The following is a 20,214-nucleotide window of genomic DNA, read 5'->3' on the forward strand; positions in this document are numbered from 1 at the left end:
AATGACTCTACATAACTTTGTAAGCTTTGGAAAATTTTAGAAGCATTTCTATTCTTTCTTTTTGAGTGCCTGCAGTTGAATGTTATTACCCCTGTGCTACCAATGGGGAAATGGCAACACAGAACAGACCTGGGGCTGTCCCAGCGCTTGAGATTTTCTACTTGGTGGACCAGTCCTCAGGCTTTTTCCAAGATTGCTGGATCTCACCTCTTTATGTTCTCAAAACTTCAGAGAAATGTACGAGGTGCCCTGGGATTCTTGTATGCGATATGTGAGTGTCCCTGCAGCAGTTCTTTGGGAAAGCAGTAGGAATTATTTGGTTGCTGCAGTGCTTTACATAACCCAGCAATTAAATATCCATATACAAAGGCATCTGGCCCCCCTGTACCTGAAGAAATGTGGTGGGGATCTGCTCAAGTTCACTAAGGCACAACTGACACCACTGCACCCAAACACCCCTCTTCAGAAATCCCTGCAGGAAAAATCCTGGAGGAGCTACTTGGACAGTGGCACCATCCTCCACTCCCTGAGAGGGAACCCTCAGGACCAGAAGTGATTCAGCAGAAGATGATGCAGTACAGAATTGATTTGCTTGGCAGAGACTCCATTGCAGGTCTACTAACGGTGCTGTACAACACCTCTTTCACTGAAAATGAGAAAAGCCAAAATCTCTGCCTCTCAGAAGGGAGATACCAAAAATGATGCCAGTTAGCATTGTTTTCTGTAGATAATGTACTAACCCAGCAAGTAGGAGCCAGTCTTCATAACAGTAGCCCACACCTTTGTTCTTTCAGCCATGCTAACTGGAGTCTTTGTATTCCTCAGTGGCCTGAGAGGTGAATCCAACCCTTGCCAGAGCAGGTCTTTGTGCCCATTTAATGAAAGAGACAAACACTCAGACTACAAAAATGATTCCTCACTGAGTTGTGCATATTTCATGCCACTAAATAACTGTAGTAAAAGCTGTGTCTTAAGCCAGTAAAACTTACTTTGTTTTTGCCTGATGAGGGATCAGGTTCTGGAAAACACATCCAGAAATAAAACAAGTAAAACAGAGCAAACAGCTCTGTCCTATCAAGGTGATTTATATCCTGTTAACCAGAAAAAGAAAAAAACCAACATGCACAAGAGACATCTGGAAGTGAAAATTAACTAAAACCAGATCAGCAACATAAACAAGAGAGAAATACAGCCTCCAGATCTGTGTAGCTGAGCATGATGGATATCACACACTGGATTGCTTGAGGTTTTTATTTTTAAAAGAACACAACAAATCAGGGAGGATATTTTCCATTTAAAGCTATAACTTCTCAATTCAGGGATTCGTGAGGGCATAAAAGACACAAGCACAGAGGAAAAGAATCATCTGCCAACAGCTCTACATGAGTGTTGGTCCCAGAACAAATTCAATAACAATAACCATTATTTGAAAATCATTTTGGTTGCCAAAATTCATAACTAATATTATTTACAATCTGGTGTATGACCACCTGTAGGTTTAATTGAATTTAAAAAAACATACTAACATACAGTCACGTAAATAGTCATGCACAACTATTTGGAAATAATAGTTTAAATTTTAATTTTAAAAAGGCTAGTTAACCAAGAAAATTCTCCCCTGTAGCAATATCTTCTTACACTGAGGGCTTTTGCTCTTGGTAGTGAAGGAATTTCTGAGTTTGGTGTATTTCCTCTAAATGTGTGAGAAAGGCTGTAGATGCTCCTAGCTGAAGAAAATCTGATTTTCACCTCATTGTTGACCTTGAAACCACTTTACTATTTTCTTGATTATCTAGCTATGAAATCTTCATCCAAATTGCAGTGGGATCTGCCATCTGTTTGATTCCCCTGCAGAACTGGGCAGAGCAGTTTTATGATCTGCTTCCACATCTATAATAGAGTGTATTTTTTTAAAGATGGTAAACGCTACTGATTAAAAAACTGGGGGGATGTTGGTTTAGTTTTTCATTTTCAGTGTTAGCAAAAATATCTTCATGGAGCTTTCATTTGCTCATATCACCCCCAAACCCCACCAAAGCAAACATTTGCTAAAATAATGGTCAGCTAAGATCAGGAAAGATCAGGTTTTGAATTATATACCATTAGATCTTATGTACCAACAATACTGCCTTCCAAATTCAGAGTCCATAACATTTTTAAGCCCAGAAGTAATTTTCAAGTACCAGACTGGTTTTGAAGTGCTGACAGATTAAAATACTCTCTTGCTTTACTTAGAAGTTGACCCAGTTTGAAAGAAAAATCTTCAGGAGAAAGTAAATGTAGAACTTTGTATTTTATTTGGTACTACTTCACAGTCTACAGCAATGCTCTGGAGGTCAGTAATGTTATCCAGGTGCTAAAAACCAAATCCTGCATCAAAACTAGAAAGGTGTACCTGGTTCTTTTATTCCTGCATGGAAATGGTGAGGTCTTTCTGTATGGTACCACATCCGTAGTGCACCCCCTGTGTAACTATTTTGTCCTGCTCCTGCACAGAAATAATAGCATGTCAGTAATTCATAAGTATTACAGAGGCCCTTGCTGTGCTTCTGAAGTCATCAGAACCTAGTGAAAACCAGTATGTAATTTAGTTTGGTTTTGTGTGACTTGTGCAGTCCTTATAGCTTCTTTACTTACGAACATTGTGCAACTGCCGCATGACAACCTCCCCAGGGGAGGTCTGTGGGATAAAAGATCCTGCACAGGTCTGCAGGCTGGGCTGGGCCTCGGAGAGGACTGCAAAATGCAAGGTGGAAGGAAAACACTGAAATGGAAAAAAGGAAGAGTCAGAGAGACTTCATTTTCTAAATCCTGTAGATTCTCAGGCATCAAAGCGATGAATAAGAGACTCGCTGAATTCTTCTGCCCTGGAGGGGAGATTCAACACAAGTGTCACTGGGATGCCTGCAGTGATTCCCAGGGACTGAAGGCATGCTTTACATCCCTCATCCATGAGGCCAGCGTGATGGCAGGAAGACATGGGATGTTCTGGTACAGATCTGTGACTCTTGACCAGGTCAGAAGCCCCATGAGGAGCTGGACAGTGTAGGGGGTTCTTCAGAGATCACTTTCATGGTGTGTTGCAGTGCTGATGTTTATGTTGTCCCTTTTTTATGTTTTCTTTTGCCATATGAGATTGAGTATTGAGTACAAGTGACTTTATATCATAAAAAAAGATATTTCAAATGAGTCAATAAATCATTTATCTCAATTCCTAATACAAACATTTTTCAGTTGGTTGTCCAGGAAAAGAAGAAAAGTTAACAGATACAATTCAGGACAAACGTGAAAATCATACATTTTAAAGGCAATAAACTGATACAAAACTTTATCGGACTCGAGTATACATGTTGGAAATCACATATCTCAAAGGCAATAAGCTCACACAAAACAATAAACTGATGCAAAACTTTATCAGCCTCAACTATACATGTTCAAAAAAGAAAGCCCTACTTGTTTCCATGTTAATTAAAACTCTGAATATCTACAGTCTGAGCCAGCAGACCCAGTGTGACAGACCAGTGATGCAGGTGACTTTTGTGACTTATGCATCAGTGACAGTGGGGTGGGGGCTTGCCTGCCATGCTCTGTTCTAGGGACAATGGCACACATTACAGGACCTGATCTCCTCACTCCCAATGCTTGTTGCTGATACAGCTGTTGGTTTCACCTGCACAGTGGGCTGAGTAGGCAGCTAACACAGCAAGGGGCTAGGAAAGCCTAAGGCAAAGAGGAGGGAAGTGATGATGTCCAAAAGCAGTATGAGAGGAGAAGATTTAGCCACCTTAGGGGCAGGATGTCAGAAAGTGAAGTCAGAGAGGCACCCCCTGGTGTTACCCACCAGCGGCCATAAGGAGGAGGAGGGGAATCATGAAGCAGATGTCCTGGTGCCTTCCCTGTGTACCTCCCTTGCCCTTCTGCTCTTGACTCCCTTTGCCTTGGATGCATTCTTTTGCTCTGGCTGCTCCAGCATATGGTGCTTTGTTTCCAGTGCCAGGGAGGATTTGTGAACAAGCTCCGTATGCTTCTTGGCTTCCTTGGGCTGAGTCCATCTTGGGTGGGTGGCCAGCCTGGAGCACAGGAATGGGCACAGGCATGTCCGTGATGTAGCTACAGAGGTAGCTTAGGCAAAGAGCACAGGTAGAGTGCTCAGCTTAAAAGCTCAGGGAAGAGTGGTCATTCCCACCAAGGCTTCTCACAGTGTTTTCTCAAACCTTTGATTCAAGATGTGACACCTGCAACCCTTACCTAAGCTGGCCCTGAGCCCAGGCATTCAAGAGCCTGGGAAGGGTAGGAGGGTGTGTTAGGGGCCTGACAGGTGGTGCTTCTTACAGCTGGTAAGCCTGACACAGAGTCCACAAGGGTTTGCTGCTCCTCTGCTTAGAGGAACAGAGCTCCTCACCCAATGGCTTAGGAAATTGTTGTGTGTTTGTGGAGGACACAAGGCTTCTCACTGAAGGAACTTGAGAGGGACCAGCAATGGGTGTCTCCAGGAAACAGTGCTAAGTCTGCTCCTCCTGAAGGAAGGGATGTGGGTGCAAAGCAGAAACATCCTTCATGAGGGAAGAAAAGCTGTTCATCCAAGAAACAAGCAGTATCTGAGAGAGCAGTTCACATCCACTCCATTCCCCAGCATCACAGGAAGCATCACATCTGCTCCAGAAAAAGGGCATCTAAGCTGGAGCTAGATCTTTAATGTGCTCATGTAACAGATACTTGTGTAAAACATGCAACACGTTGCATGTCCTTAAAAATCAAGACCTCTGCCTGCAGTGGCACTGAGGTGGGTACAAGATGTGCTATAAGTACCAATCTTGTGTTCTTTGGTTGTTTGAAGATTTGTTGTTATAGACGTTATCTGCAATGAATTGTTTTTTCTAACGTTATTGTTTTATACAGCCTAATTCTACTTGCCAAAACACGAATTTGTTGTAATTTTTTCTCTTTCTATCACTAACTTGCTATTGTAAAATGCATGGCAGCTTTAAAAATCAATCATGTTTTCTGAAGACATGAAGAGGAGCCACTGTTTAGAGGAGGAGAAGGAAACCTAGGCTGCACATCAAGAGAAAACACGTTGGCTCAAAATTCCTGCAGTGTACCTCAAATTCCTTTCACTGTGTGCATGGTCTCAGTTTTCGACCTTGAGTATGGCTATTTATCAAAGAGCTCTTGGTCTGATTGTGGCCTCTGTGGCGTTCTTCGCATTGTCCCTTGTCCTCTGCACTGTGTAAAGTAAAGATTGCTCTGGCTCTCCCAGAACATCTTCCCATTTCTTTCATCCTGCCAGTGAGAATCAGGTCCTGCCAGTTGTACCCTGAGGTTAGTAGCAGAATTAGCAGGTCCTAATGTGACCCTCATCCTTTGACGAGTGCTTTGCCTCATCCTATGCTGTCATGTCACGCTAACATAACATCCCTTTCCATTGCAGCAGAAATTCCACACAGTGACCTCCTTCAGCAGCATCCATGTCAGCCATAGTCCATCTCCCTCACACTTGAGCTTTCCCCATCCCTCTGTCCATAAGGTGAGGACATCCAGGATTCCCATTCTGCTTAAATAGCTGCATGATACTTTTTCAATACCGTTTCCAAACTGTAACTCTTTGGAGTGTTCTCTGCCAAAAGGAGGGGAACAGTGTTGCTTCAGGGCTCTTATGGCTGACACAAATAATCTAGTGTCTGCAGCTGGGTCAGCAGACTAGGAACACCCCAGGCAAGAGGCTTGTTAGGGTGTCTCCCCACATACCTACCAGTGGCTGCTGTCAGAGACGAGGTAAAGGGCTGGGCAGAGCCTTGCAGGCGTCCAGGCTGACCAATCTCTTACCCTGCACGGAAAAAACCACCCAACATGCAGACACGTCAGTCAGGAGTCGGCATCTGTCACACAAGGGGGTGGCTGCACCTGCAGAACAGAAAAGCTGGAGTTTGCTGACTTGCACCTACTTCTTATGCAAACACTTACAGATCTGCAATGACAAGAGGCAACTTCTGCCAGCACTGGAGAAGAGGCTGAGATTCCTCAGTTCTGCTTGCATTTGCTTCAGGGCAGATGTAGGAGAAATCTAGTGGAAACAAATCATGGCACACTCAAGAAAAGAAAAGGAGGAAAATGCAAATAGTACTGAACACTGTGGTGTTCACAGTTTAAGGTGCAGCTCCACCACTTTTCTTGACAGAAACTAAATAACAGAAAACCATGGAGGAGGGGGACCTCACAGGTGCTTCTTAACCCCTTACATTGATCTTTCCAGAAGAAGAAATTATCTAATTCCTCACAAGGTCATTGTAAATTACCTACTGACCTTAAGAAAATGTCCAGGTGTTCCAGGGACACCAGGACAGAATCTGGTGCTGTTATTCAGAACTACAAAAAAAAAAAAAAAAAAAAAAAAAAAAAAAAAAAAAAAAAAAAAAAAAAAGAAGAAACACAGTATTACAAACCAATCTGAGTGACTTGGCAAATGTGCAGGGTTAATTGCCACTTTATTGCTAAGGATGAAGATAATAAAATTGTATGGCTCCATTTTTCTCACTGTGTGTCAGAACTCCTATCAATTGCAGATGTAATAATGCTTCTCCTGAAGTAATATAGATATGTTCTTTGTGTATTTATGTGCTCTTTGTGTATTTTCTGCTTTCTGACTTCTTATCTTTTCCAGGTCCTCCACCCTTTCTCTGTAAGTGCTGGTGATCTTAATTTATCCTGTTGTGGTAATTAGTCACAAATGTATTTCTGTTCCATTCCCTTTGGAGAGGACACTTCACAAAGCTTCAGAGTAATCAGGAAAGTCATCGCAAGCCATGAGAACTACTTGCCTACAAAATAGCTATAAACTTCCCTTTCAAATCAAGACTGGAAAGGATCTTTCCTTCTTCCCTCCCGGATTTTTATTTGGAGGGGAGAAGAGATCTGATCCATTGTAAATACTGATTTATCATGGTAGAGATAGTTGAGATCGTGTGTATAATGTATTATAATATTTATTTGTACAGTAATTGTAATATATTCCCTTTCCCCCACTTTAAGTCTCGTGTAGTTGTCTGGAAAAAACCTTCTCACATTGAGTTGAGATGTGGGAGGGGGTTTGAAGATAGGGAATTAAATTTTTGGGGCTCTCAAACCATGACAGACATGTTCTGAGAAATACAAAAAAGTTATGAAAAGCTTATTTATATCGATATTACTGAAAAAAACCAGATACTACGTGCCTGCTCTGGAGGGAAACAGAATAATGGAAACCACACACTCCCTCCTGCCTCCACATAGTTGTGTGGCTTTTGGGACAAAGCTGCTCAAGCTTTGGAAGTCATGCTGCAAAAGACCAAGAACTTCATTGATCCCATAGCAAGTAACAATCCAGGGGCAAAGGAAGATCACAGAACGGCAGAGATCTTTCTTTATAATCTAAAAATTATTATAAAACAGCACTAAACCAAACACTGCAAGTGGATATATCTAGTTGCCATCTGGCTTCTGGAAAGACTGAGTGTAAGCTTTACCTCAGTTTTGTTAATCTCTACACAAGATTCGATCTTGTAACTGGTTAGTTTGTGTTGTTAAAGGTATAAAGTTCACTCTTTTTACCACTTTTTTTTTGCCTAAACCTTCTTCTTTTGATCCTTACTTCCTTGATGTCTCTTTTTGGCCTGTGTAAGAGCATACATAAACTGAGCATAGTTCATAAAGCATGATGTGCTTCCTATAAAGCATCCTAAGACTTTCTTAAATGGTCTAAGGAAGTTTCCCAGTGTTACTACTCCTTTCTCTGCAAACATGTGCTGCTTGTTCATCAGGTTAGGGTGGCACTGTTTTCTCAATACTGCAGAGCCATCCCACAAGCCCGTTAGCCTGAATTGGTGCTGAACATACATTTCATCCTAACTCATACCTGTTACCAAACCACTGAAGTTGATGCCTCTATTTGTTCCCTTACACCTGTGCTGCAGGAGACTGGACCTTTCTCATCAGTTGTTGTCAATGCTCATAGCTCAATTGACTTTGCCAATACTACACTTGTCTCCTTACAGGGTCTCTTCTGACAAATCATTCTCTGACACTGACTTTGTAACCCCCCATCTCCTCCTTGGGGACCTATAAAGTCTGAGGCATCTTGAGAAGACACATTTTGGGGCCTGGGCCATCACTTGGTGATGCACCTGCCAAAAGCTTGCAGCTACCAGTCACATAACAAACTAACTGCTGTGCAAGATCTCTGCTTTCTTAGAGCTGAATTCCAATGCAGAGATGTCAGTGGGACCAGTACAGAGTTGCCTGAACTCACCTGAGATACACAAGCACAGCAAAATTATCAGGCACTTGTTTTTTTCTTCTGCTTTCTGTGTTTTGTGAAAAAGTTTTGTCTTTCCTCCATGGTGGACTGACACAGGCTGCGGGTTCTGCCAGCTGAGGACAGGTGCTGGCAGGACACATGGAGACGGAAGGACTCGGAAAAGGACAAAAAACCCCTCAAACCTCTGCTCTCCAGGGAGGATGAAGTGAGTGTGGATTATGAGCCAGAATGCTCAGTAAAGGGCAGCAGAGGTTGCAGCCTTTACAGTCAACAGCACCACAGTGAATCTGGGAAAGGCCAGAGTGGGTATGAAGAGAACAAAGCACCATATTTCATGTCACCTGCTGCAGTTGCAGAAGGGTGTGAGACCTTACCACGCTTGATGCAACGGCTGTTCACATCTTTCCACCACCTTCCCCAGAAAGTTTCTATTCAACCATCAAATAGCTAAGGTCAGGTGCAGGTAAGGATGGAAGTGCTCATTTTCACGTTCTACAATACAATGCTCTCCTGCTGTGGGATGAGGGAGCTCCTTCTAGACCAATGCTTTGCAAACAGAATTATTCAGACAGGTGATATTTCCTGTGCATTATGAAGAAATAGGAGCTCATGGGCACTGATCATAAGCAGAATCCCCTGCAAACTGCTAGTGTATTAAAGAAATATTTTTCAACTTACACAGTTAGGCAAAAATGTCCTATTTTGAAAAACTACAAAATGTTCTCTCTGCAGGGAGATGTGAAGAGCAATTATGCTCCCATCTTTGCAAACATGGATTACAGAACTGAAAATGTATTTTGCTTTACAAAAACTTGCTTTGATTTTGTTCTAGTAATACTTGAGAATCTGCACTCCCAAATCTGCAAAAAGATGATAAAATATTTTAAAAAGGTAAATGTGTTTCCAAGCCACACATGAAGGCTAGCAATTGTTCGGTAATTCTATTTAAGCCTAAAATATTTGATGGCTTGGTGCTCTTGTCGTATTTTAACGGTATTTGCTGTAATCAGGCAGATTTATGTCCAGCTCTGTTCAGACATTCTCATTTTTAATCCAAAATTTGCCTCTTCATCCAGTAAAGTATATGCTGCTTCACTGTATGTCAGAAAGCAACTCAGAGTTCCTCCAAAGACAGTCTTGGCAGGAAGACTGTAGGTTCAAGTGGAGATAACACAGAGTCTCTTTTTCTCAATTCTCTGGACATAATGCCCACTAGGGACTGACATTAATGGAGAAAGGAACTGTATTTCCTTACAGGGACATTTCTTCTTGCACCTCTGTTTTCTCTCTGGTTCCCTGGTGCAAAACCCTCTGAGTTTTCACAACACTGCCAAGGGAGGCTCTTGTGCAGTTTAGATCCCCAGCATATCCTTCTGAGAAGACTCAGGAGATGAATCTCAAATTAGGCACTAGAAGACAGAGTGACCTAAAATCACAGGCTATTGGTAGAAATCTTGAGTCTTTGTCAAAATCAGCATCTACCAAAATAGCCATCCATGCTTTCTGTTGGCTGGATATTTAAATTCTGATTGATATTATAGTTTGTTTCACGCTTTCTTAAAAACACCTGAAGGGGAGGGGAAGTATAACCATAACTACTGAAATAAATGGTTGCTGTCCCCTGGCCTGTGACAGTAGCATTTATCTTTTCTACAGCCCATATGAGGGGAAGGGAGAGAAGTCTCCTGCTCTTGCTTAGTTATTTTCTGTCAAAAAAATCTTAGTATAATTTTTGTACAGTGAATATTTATAACTGTTGTTACTGTCAATATAATTTTTTGCAGTTACTGCACTTATTTACATTTTAATGGCCAAGTCAATAAAGATTTATGCACCTGTCATCTGAATTTTCCACAAAAGCAGTGATTGCTTAAAACCCCCAGTATCTCCTGCAGAATACTCCCCCCTCAAGCATCTTTTAGATACCTTCATTGTTTTGGGAAATAGTAGGCTAACCAAGTCTTAAAGACATAAGTCAAACCCAGTAAAATCTTGCAGCAGTTTTCATGTCAAAACTTCTGCATATTACAAAAGCACTTGCTCAGGAACCATTCTTTTTTCCATTTATTATTTTAAACACTGTCCCTTGAGCGGCAAAGTCTGGTTTATCACTTTGGTTCATCTCAGATGCACAAACTACATTGCTTTTGTAGCTTGAGGAAATACGCTGCTTAGCGTTGACCTTGTTTTGATTTTAATGCAGTGAAAGGTACAGTTCAGAGCCCTGCTTTGTGGGGTGTGCAGGCACACCATTCAGGAGGGACATGCTATGCTCCAACGTTCACTCCCATGCACACATTACCCCTCCTCCAAAATGTGAACTACAGAAAAGGAAACCTGAAGTCATTCCCTCTGTGCCTGCCCATGGTCTTGGCGCAGGAGTTCGGGCTGCCAAGGCACGCGTGTGCCCTCATTCTGGCCATAGTTTTCCTTAAGGCAGCCACCCCACAAGCCTTTTTTATCTCTACCCAGAGGAGTCCAGTGAGTCCCACACCACTGTTTCGCTGCAGAAGGGGCTCTGCAGCATCAGGTCCCTTTCCATTCCCAGACTAATGCAGTTATTCCTCTGCTGTCCATCACTTGCTGGATTTTACAGTGGGCTGGCGGCTGCAGGGACAATAAGGAGAAGCTGGCTCTCTCCAGAGATCTGTTCGCTCTCTGGGGTGTACTCTCACTCCAGGCAGAGTTGAGCCAGGTCTGTTTTAGCTGAAGCTCAGGGTCTCAAAGACGTAGAATTGCAAGGTTTCTGATCATTTTAGGCTGAGGTTCAATGCCTTTTTTTAGGACAGAGTTGAGATTTGAGGGTGAGGTGAAGCCAAGGTTAGGGACCAGGCTTCAGAAGCATCTGAGCTTCACAACCTGCTCATTCATAGATCATAGATCCTACTGTCTCAATGCAATCACCTGCACTGGAGCTGCAAAGAGGCACGTCACAGGCGCAGGGCTGGAGGAGCCCTGGCCCCTCGAATGGCTTCGGTGCAGAGCTCTTGCTCTTACACAGCCTGGCTCACCCGGACTATGTGGCTGTAACCAGAGCACTGTCAAACCTGTCCTACATGCCCTTGCTCTGGTCTCCAGATTCTTGCAGCTTGCGCACAAACACACATTTTAATCGTGACACCAAAAGATATTTTCTCCCGTAAGGGCAATTCCCTCTCCAGCTTCGACCATCCAGAGCCCCCCTCCCCAAGCCCCTAAGCCCTCAACCAACGCTTCCGAGCACCTTCCCGAGAAAAGGAGGAGGCCGAGGGGGTTCTTTCACTTCATCTTTCAAACCTTCAGCCGCCCTCCCCCCGCCTCACCCGAGATATTCCAGTAAATTACACCCCGGGGGCAGATCCCTGTGCCCCGCGGCCACCCCCTGGCAGGTGATATTTCAGCCCCCTCTCCCCGCCGCTCGGCGGCCCGGGGCGGGGGTCCCCGGGCGGCAGCAGGAGGCGCGGTGAGCCCGGGCCGCGGCGAGCAGGGCGAGCCTGGTGCTGAGCTGAGCTCACCTCCCTCCGCCCCCCCCCCGCTCTCTCTCCTCCCTCCCCCTCCCCTCCCTCCTCCTCCGCCTCCTCCCGCGCCCAGCCTGCAGCCGGGATCTCAGTATTATGGCATCGAGGAGAATGGAGACCAAACCCGTGATAACGTGTCTGAAAACTCTCCTCATCATCTACTCCTTCGTTTTCTGGGTGAGTGCGGAGCGGCGCGGCGCGGGCACACACCGACCACCCGGGCACGGCCCCGGCACCCCCGCGGCCCCCACCTGCCCGGGGAGGGGGCGGCGGGGTCTCCGCAGCGCGGATCTGCCGGGAGGGCACCGCCGTGCTGTGCGGGGACGGACCGTATCCGCCGGAATACATATGTGTATACTCATATATGTGTATTTATATATGTATATATATATATATGTATTTATATTTTTATATATATGCACTTATATATATGTATATATACATTATATATATACGCACTCATATATATATGTATATATGTGCACATATTTATACACACACACATATATATATATTTAAAGTAATGTTTTTTGCCTCTTCTCGCGCCGAGCACAAAGCCCCCGAGCCCCCGCCGGGGAAAGTTGCAGAGGTCTCTCCGACAGTCGCCTTGGCCGCCCCCCTTCCCCGCTGCCTCCCTTGGCCAGCCGAACCGGGGGGGAGGGCTGCAAGGCGGCCCCCGCCCGTGTCCCGGCTGCTCCCGCATCCCTGTCCCACCGCGGGGCCGGGAGGTGCCACCTCGGTGCCCCCCGGTCCCTCCCCGGTGCTCACCTGGGCTCAGCGGGTGCTGCCCTCCGCCGCCGCCCGCGGTACCCGCCGCGTTTCGTAACCGGGCTCAGGCTCCCGCAAACCATTTTCCTGACCCAGATGCATTAATTGAGTTGCCGCGATTGACTGACGGGGGAGCCGGGCCGTGTTTTTCAGGCGACCCCGGGGGCTGGGAGATTTCGCAGCGTCCCGGCCTGTTAGTCGGTAGATCCCTGGCAGGAGCCGCGTATCGCGGCGGCGATCGGCAGATTAAAGTCCTTTTAATGGCACGCGGTGACAACACACGATAATGGCCCCGCTGTGCGCCGTTAGAGACCGTGATCCGCACATCATCGATACTGTGCCCTAAGGCGCATTTGTCACTTCCTAGCAAGGGGAGCTGATTGTGCTTTATCGGTTTAGTAGCTTTGTGCTATGAATAGTGCCTGCGAAAAAGGGTGACTCAAATTTTCATCATTCCGCTTAAAAATGCATTCTAAACAAAGAATTGCTTATTCATGGCAATAACGTTTGACAGCGTTATAGTGAACACTTTACTTCAGCTGTTTCAACTTTAACTGTTTTTGGTTTTTTTTTTTTTTTTTTTTTTTTTTTTAAAGCATAACCAAAATGCATTTTGCTAATCCATATTTACAGCAGTACCTCTGTGTTATTGACACCCCCCGCTCCCCGGTATTTAACGTACACCCCCTCCCCCTTGTTCTTTAACAATTTTGGCGGTAGCCACAGCAGATGTATTTGATGACTGAAATGGATAAAAAGCCAGAATCATCTGTTGTTTGTTTTTTTTTTTTTTTTTGTTGTTGGCAAGTAGATCCTTCACGCTAGTCTCAAGGAGGTAGGTTGCTAAGTTTATACACTTACCACAATTTCAAGACTCATCCTTTCCAGTCCTCAGTTCTCACTGGATCTATAAGAAGCCCCTCTTCTTCCTGTGATGAATGAGCAATTGCAGAAGCCCTGGCAAATTTATGGTGTCTTTTAAAATTGTGTCTTCTTTTAAAAGTGATTGCTGTGTCTGCTGTAGCCCGAAAAAACAGAGGACTTAGATCAGCATGTCTGTTGAGCTAGCACATTTCACCAGTGCTAATCTCATTAAAAAAGAGAGAATTGTACATTGAGCCAAGCAGCTGGCTAAGGGCATTTGTGCCGTAGGCTGTCGTGATGCCAGGCCAGGTTGACAGCTGGGACCTTGTAGGGTAAATAACACAGCTGAGCTCTGGTTTGGGCTCCAGCAACACAGCTGTGCTGGTGGGATGCTCTCCTGCAAATTATTTTACTCTGAACTATGTATCAGGCTCCCATGTGTCCTGGTCTTCTCCAAGGGCATGGCCCACGCTTCTAGTTACTTAACATTTGGCAGCCCTCAGAGTGTTTGTCTGCTTATCATCTTCCTTGAGCCCAGAAAAGGAGGAAGAAATAAACAGTTGGAGACAGAATCCTGCGACCATGAGCAAAGGAGAGTGAACTATCCTACTTGCTCTTTCATCTGGTTTCTCAAGGCACCAACCTATGGAAACCTTGGCAGATCTCAGTGGGGGAACACAGCAAAGGACTTTTAAAGGTCCAAAATATTTGACAGCAGACCCTAAATCTTCATTAGTTCTTCCATGCTAAATAGAAGAACAAAAACTAATTCACATGTTCGGCCCTCTGCTGAGCTTTAAATCCAAATAACATAAATTGGAGCAGGTTACAGTTATTGCCGTGAGTAGAGCAGAAACCTAGTTCACTCTGGCCATATGCTCCTTTTCTTTTTGCAGGCAAGTTTGAGAGCTGAAAGATGCATGGACTTGCCTCAACCCTCCCTCCACTATTTTCTAGGGTGTTTTTTGTACTCTCACAATCTGCTGGCTCCAGAGCCAGTGTAACTTGAATTTAGTCCCTGTGAATTCTCAGAGCTGAAAATATGGGAAGGATTCTATTGGAGGAACTATTTTAAAAATTTATTTCTTGGACTGATCTAAATACCAGAAGGAAACCATGCCAGCACCACAAATGGCTGGTTTGTAAATTTTCATTCTGACGGCTTTCCCACATTTTTTGGAGAGGCTGCAAGCTGATTTCTGAAGGAGAAAGCCCTGCGTTGCTTAGCTGCAGTTCGTATGGATTTTTTTTCTAGCTGTAGGGATGGAGTTGTGTTATAACACAGGGCAGAAAATTGTCCTGTGACAGGGTGGTGTGTGGTGGCAACCCTTCGGTTATCAAGCAAGTGGTTACGGACTCTGATGTGAGGGGACAGGGGGAGAAGATTTTTCTGTGCATCCAGTGAGCTGTTTTGAACCATCATGAAGGACTTCTCTTCATTTACATTGTTTATAAATTAAGAAAATCAATGTACACAGAAAGCTCGTATAACAAGTGATTGTCAGGGTTAAATATGAATTGCATTTGTATCAATGGGAGAGGTGCATATGAGTGAAGGCTTTTAGTATGAGCATTGAATGAGGCTCCACTGATTACATGGGAGCTGCAGGACCGTAATGAGGAGACATGGTTCATTCAGATTTCATACTGTCTAGCTTGTTCCTCTCCAAACAGGTTTTATTTAATGGTATTTGTTATTTTGATAGCTTTCTCTCCTCCCCCTCACCGCACTTCCCAACTTCTTTCCGTAAATGTATCAATATGGTAAAAAAATTCCATAAACAGAGATAACAAGCTTTTTATGTGCTCATATATATTGTTATTCATAGAACATATTAAGTGCCTAAGGTTACCACTTTTGGTCCTTAAGGGATGTAGTAATAAAAATTCAACAGCCATTTTTTTTCCTAATCAGAATTCTGTACTGAATGCATCTGATTTGGAACTAAAAGATTAAAAAAAGGTGATAAAAGCTCTGCTTGGCTGTTAGCTATTTTTATTTTTTTTCCTTTTGGGTATCATAAATTGCTTGCATAGAAATCCGAGATATAACCTGTCTTGTTTTTAAGAGAAGATGAATTTTGGATTAGAATGCAAAGTGATTTTTTTTATATAGGAGAACGAAACCTTGAAGCACCTCTCAGTACCTTGTAATTATCTAACACTTAAGTAACCTTTTGTCTTAAAACGTGTATACTTAATACTTCATTGTAGCCTTCAAAATATATTTTGTTACCAAATTAACTGCCTGCCTCAATGTGTTTTGGGAGGGAGCTTTAAGGGTGCATGCATCGGTCCTTAAAGTCATACGGCTGCAGAAAACAGGTTTCATCTTCCATGCAAAGCTTCTTGTTGCCCCAAATAGGCACTGTAGCAAAGTGATTACCTTCCAATTTTAGGCCCTGTGAGACCCTTGGCACTCAGATGAGTGCTTTGTGTGTGCTGTACAGCTGGTATTGGGGTTTCTTGCTGTTCATTAATGTAATAAAAGCATAGAAGAAGAGTTTCCATGCAGACATTTTTCCAAGGTGAGTCACTGATCTGAAGAGCACCTTCCAAAGTCAATGTTTTGGAGACTGCATTAGGTTCTTGGAACTTGGCTTGTCTTTTTCAATGTGACAAAATCTGAACTAAGATAGCTATTTGCAATAGTGGTAGTTTAGTTTTCCAAGTTTTTATCACTTTGAAAATGGACCTGTGCATCCTGGTAGGACCCCTTGGAGGTTGGCAAGTGGCAGGAGATCCGTGGACTGGAGCGTGGTGGGACAGGTAAGTGTTGCTTGGCTGTGAGGCCACAGCCAGCGCTGTGATTTTAAACCAGGTTGAGATTGCATGTTTTCTTGTAGTTCATCTTCTTTTAGCCAGTTCCTCTGGTGGCTGCGGTGTCACTGGTGTGGAGGTCAGGGGGTCAGAAGGTGGCCCATGAAGGATGACGGGCTCAGGCCCTCTCTAGCATGGGGGGGTACTGGGAGAGTTGGTATCTCCCTTGAATCCCCCCCCCCGCCCCCCCCCCCCCCCCCCCGCCGTTTCCATCTTCTTTCAGGCTTCCCGAAAAGGAGGTCACTGGTGGGGGGCTGTGAGTGGCTGTGGTGTTGGGGCAGGCAGCTCCTGATCCTTGTGCTGTGGTGGTAGGGTGGAGGCAGCATTCACCCACCATTCCGGGAGCTCACAAAGCCATTTTCCGGGAAATGCCTGAGACAAAGAGCAAGTGGCCTCCCCTGTAACACAGATTTATGGCTCCACTGCTGACCCATCTTCGAATGCAACCTTTTTAGCCATGCATTATAATATGGGATTAAATTTGCGTGTCCCTTTGAGTTACTAGTGGCATTAGTCATCTTCGCTATGAGTGTCCAGTTGGGTTGCTGAAATTACTGGTTTTCTCCCCAGAAATTCTTTGCAGTGCTTCTGCATTATTTTCTGCATGTTTCTGGTCTTTTTAATACCTCTTAAAATGCTTATATTCTTTCTTTAATTTTTTTTTAAATATCTGTTAGCAGATGGTTTTAGAGGAAATATTTTAGGAAAATTTTAGCTTTCCCATGTGGCTTAGATTGCTCAGTCTTTTGGTGGTTCCACTGACTGCAAAGTCAACATCGGAATACTTTTAGAAAGAAATGTTATTATTCATACATAGTTACCTGAAATTAAAAAAAAATCACACTCTCAAAAATGCAAAAAATCCCTCCATCATGATGGATTTGGAGTGCTCTGTGGTTTAGGCACAAGTCTCATGCAGTTGCCTCCTTAAGTCAGTTGTTTCCTGTTCTGCTCACATAATGATATACATGAAAGATTAAAGATAGTGGTGTTTTCTTGTGAGTATAGCCCAAGGTGAATTCTGTTGGCTAAATAAATAACTGGATTTAAAAAACAACAAATAAAGGCTAGATGGTGTTTTAAACCATAACTCCAGAGTCAGTTTTCTAAGTTTCCTCTTGGGATATGTACCCAACTTGGCTTAGTTTTGTGGTGGTTTTGGTGGGATTTTTTGTTTTTATTACGGTGTGGTACAAAACCCCCCTGATGACAGTCCTCACAGATGAGATCTATGCCAGCAGGGCAGCTCCAGACAGTGTGGGTAAACAGAGAAGATTATGACTTTGATGTGTGTTCCATACCTAGTGCTGGGGCTGTTGTTGCCAGCATGCAGAACCTCTGTCTGTTACCCCAGGGTCACCTATGGGTGGGATGTCACAGGGGAAGCTTCCATGTGGCATGGATTGTGCCTTCAGACATTTCTAGGACCTCACTGTTCCCCTCCTTGGCAAGAAATTGGTTTTAAGAGTGTAGTCAGTTTGCCTATTTTGGAGCAGAGAAATTGGCAACTTATTGCAGTTTTTGCGTTGTCAGTGCCCATTCACGTTCTGAAAATTGTGTGTTTATGGTACCAATTAGCACTGTACACTTCATTTAAATGAATAATTGACTTTGCTGTTGGCCAAATGCTCCTTCTTTTTTATTTGTGTAACTATGGTTATGTCTCAGCAAAGTACTTGCTAGCCCTTGACGTTGGAGTTTGTATCTGGACAGTTCTCTAGTTTGAGGATGGTAACTTTTTCGCATTAACAGGTCAGTTTGGACTGGTGAAGAGGGACAGTGGGTGACTTGAAGTATTTCATTTGTATTTGGGAAGACACAGGATGCATTCACAACAAGCAGTGGCAGAAGCCCTTGCTTTTTCCAAGGGGATGGAGGTGTGGGGGAGTACCGCTGTATGTGTAGTAAACACTTGGCTGTTTAGCATTCACTCCTGCTCTAGCCAACCTGTCGTGTGGCCTAAACAGTGTAAATAGAAATTCTAAGGAAGGATGCTGGGGAGGCCTTGCTATCACTTTTCCTTTGAAACAGCAGTAGAGTCCTTTTTCTTGGATTCTGGTTCATACCAGCCATGCTTGTCAAGGAAACGGAGGCAATTATTGTAGGTAAACCAAGGGAATTTAAAATGGATCCAATAATCTGATTTTATCTGTGGTTCTGTGACTATTTATCAATTCCTTGTGCTGTCAGGGATCTAAATTAGGTTACCTGGTATTGTTAGCTGTCTCCATCTCTGGATTTTTATCATCATTTCTTCAGTCGTTGTAACTGTCCTACAAATTTACATGCCAATGAGTTAATAGATGAATATCTAGAAAGGCTCTTTGTGCACCGAGCTTGCAGAAACATCTCCTTCAATCTTTCACATGCATTTTAAGCCTAGAGATTCTTGTTACATAGATACCAGCTTTACTGTAATACTGAGTCTGTTCTGCAGCTACCAAATTTGCAGTTTTCAGCCCTCAGTGTCTTGCAAACCTTGGTGACCGAATCTTTAGAATAAAATGCAAGACTACAGAGGTGACTGTAGGGAGCAGACAACAGATACTGTAAGGCTGTTTTTATTTACATAATGTTATTTCTTTGGGCTCACCCTATTAATTAACATTTAATCATCTCTCAGAGAATAGATCCTTCACTTTGGTAGAACGTGCTTCTTTCCATCTCAGCTTTCTTTCTCGGTGGTGAGCAGATGGCTTATATATATAACAGTTCTGGGTTATGAGAGGGAAGTATTTAAATTTCTCCTGTACTAAAGAGACTCTGAAGCATGGCACACTTGTGTCTTACAGGATTATCATTACTTCATAGCTGAGTTGGTTCTTTGAGCTCTGGGAGTAGGCCACAGGATTTTTAGGAGCTGTAGTAAAAGAGTGGAAGCAATGCTGCTAATACTAATTTTGCTGTAATTTCCATGTAGTGTTTTGCAAGATGTTTTCCAGATGTTCTGTTTTCATCTATGTGGTTCTGGGGACAGTGCTAAAATCTTTAATAGAAGCAAGCAGCTCCCCTTCCCTCTCCGTTTCTTGCCTTACTCATCTCCCTGAACTTCTGTGCTGAGTTCAATTGGTGACTGGTCACTGTGTGATACCAGCAGTGACTCCCTCCCAGAAGTCAAGCAGGGTGCACCACAAGGCAACAGCCTGGGCTGGGAAGAAGGCTGAAATTGTGCCTTACCATCATTTATTTCTGAGGTTGTGTTTGGTTTGGGTTGCATGTGGATTAGGATGGATCGAAATGTTCCTTTTGGTTTTTTTTCATATTCAAGAATTTTTTTTTAAGAGTTTATTTGCTAGGAGAATGTGACGATGTGAATAACAAGGCGACGGATTTAATCTGCAAAAGTCTGTGGATCTTGGGAGCAGACCTGAGGAAAAGGCTGACATGCTTATATGGTGCTGCAGAGAAGGAGGAGAGGAGAGAGTGAAACTCTGTAAATATCATAGGAAAAGAAGCACTTACATTTCCCTAAAACTGGGAAGGGAAGGAAGCCCCTGCTGTATGACCCATATAACCACTGAGTGCCTTAATGCCTTTGAACAGAAATGATCAGCCTCAGACCTGCTGATGCCACAGGATTGAAGTTGTCAGTGAAGCTGTCAAGTTCTTCAGGATCTTGTTCCTGACCAGATTACAGGCACTGCTCTGAAGAATGCACTACACAGGAGCAGCAAATTGCACTGAATTGCACCAGCACAGTATGTTTGTAACTCACTCTTAGCACATGAGAAATTCTTATTGCGAGGACCTAAATACAACCCCTGCAACTGAAGACTCAGCTGCACCATGCTGATTTAATGACTTGATAAGCTTTAAAAGCCTTTATCATTTGGACAGAGTTTCTGATGGGTTGGCCTCCATCCGGCAACAACTTTGAAGAGTTTAGAAAATTCCTTTTCAGCATATTTGGCAACCGAATATGAAAAACTGCTCATTTAGTATATTTCTAAAAATAAATGGGAGCTATATCAC

General features: G+C 43.7%; 1 protein-coding gene and 2 long non-coding RNA genes across 6 annotated transcripts in view; 2 read left to right on the forward strand and 1 right to left on the reverse strand.

Moving 5' to 3' along the window:
* Positions 1-1,233: 1,233 nt before the first annotated feature.
* On the reverse strand, positions 1,234-13,506 carry LOC113998862. 4 transcript variants are annotated; one of them, XR_005563128.1, is made up of 3 exons: positions 12,559-12,898; positions 5,753-5,904; positions 1,234-5,617 (listed from the first exon to the last, which is right to left on the reverse strand). It is a non-coding gene; the product is annotated as an uncharacterized LOC113998862 (long non-coding RNA). The 4 variants fall into 4 exon arrangements; XR_005563129.1 differs by lacking the exon at positions 12,559-12,898 and adding an exon at positions 13,420-13,506 and having other exon boundaries at positions 1,234-5,904; XR_005563127.1 differs by having other exon boundaries at positions 1,234-5,904; positions 12,559-12,904.
* TSPAN7 (tetraspanin 7) overlaps positions 11,855-20,214 on the forward strand; it is a 95,905-nt gene continuing 87,545 nt past the window's right edge. Inside the window, exon 1 of the mRNA XM_027741918.2 lies at positions 11,855-11,967. Within this exon, the coding sequence (XP_027597719.1) occupies positions 11,887-11,967 (81 nt within the window). The 5' untranslated portion in view covers positions 11,855-11,886. The remainder of the gene's footprint in view (positions 11,968-20,214) is intronic.
* On the forward strand, positions 17,680-20,208 carry LOC120323048. Its single transcript, XR_005563131.1, has 3 exons — positions 17,680-17,994; positions 19,511-19,675; positions 19,786-20,208. It is a non-coding gene; the product is annotated as an uncharacterized LOC120323048 (long non-coding RNA).

This window comes from Pipra filicauda, unplaced genomic scaffold (assembly GCF_003945595.2).
Source record: "Pipra filicauda isolate LSUMZ 115617 unplaced genomic scaffold, ASM394559v2 scaffold18_size4552066_pilon, whole genome shotgun sequence".
Lineage (NCBI taxonomy): Eukaryota > Metazoa > Chordata > Aves > Passeriformes > Pipridae > Pipra > Pipra filicauda.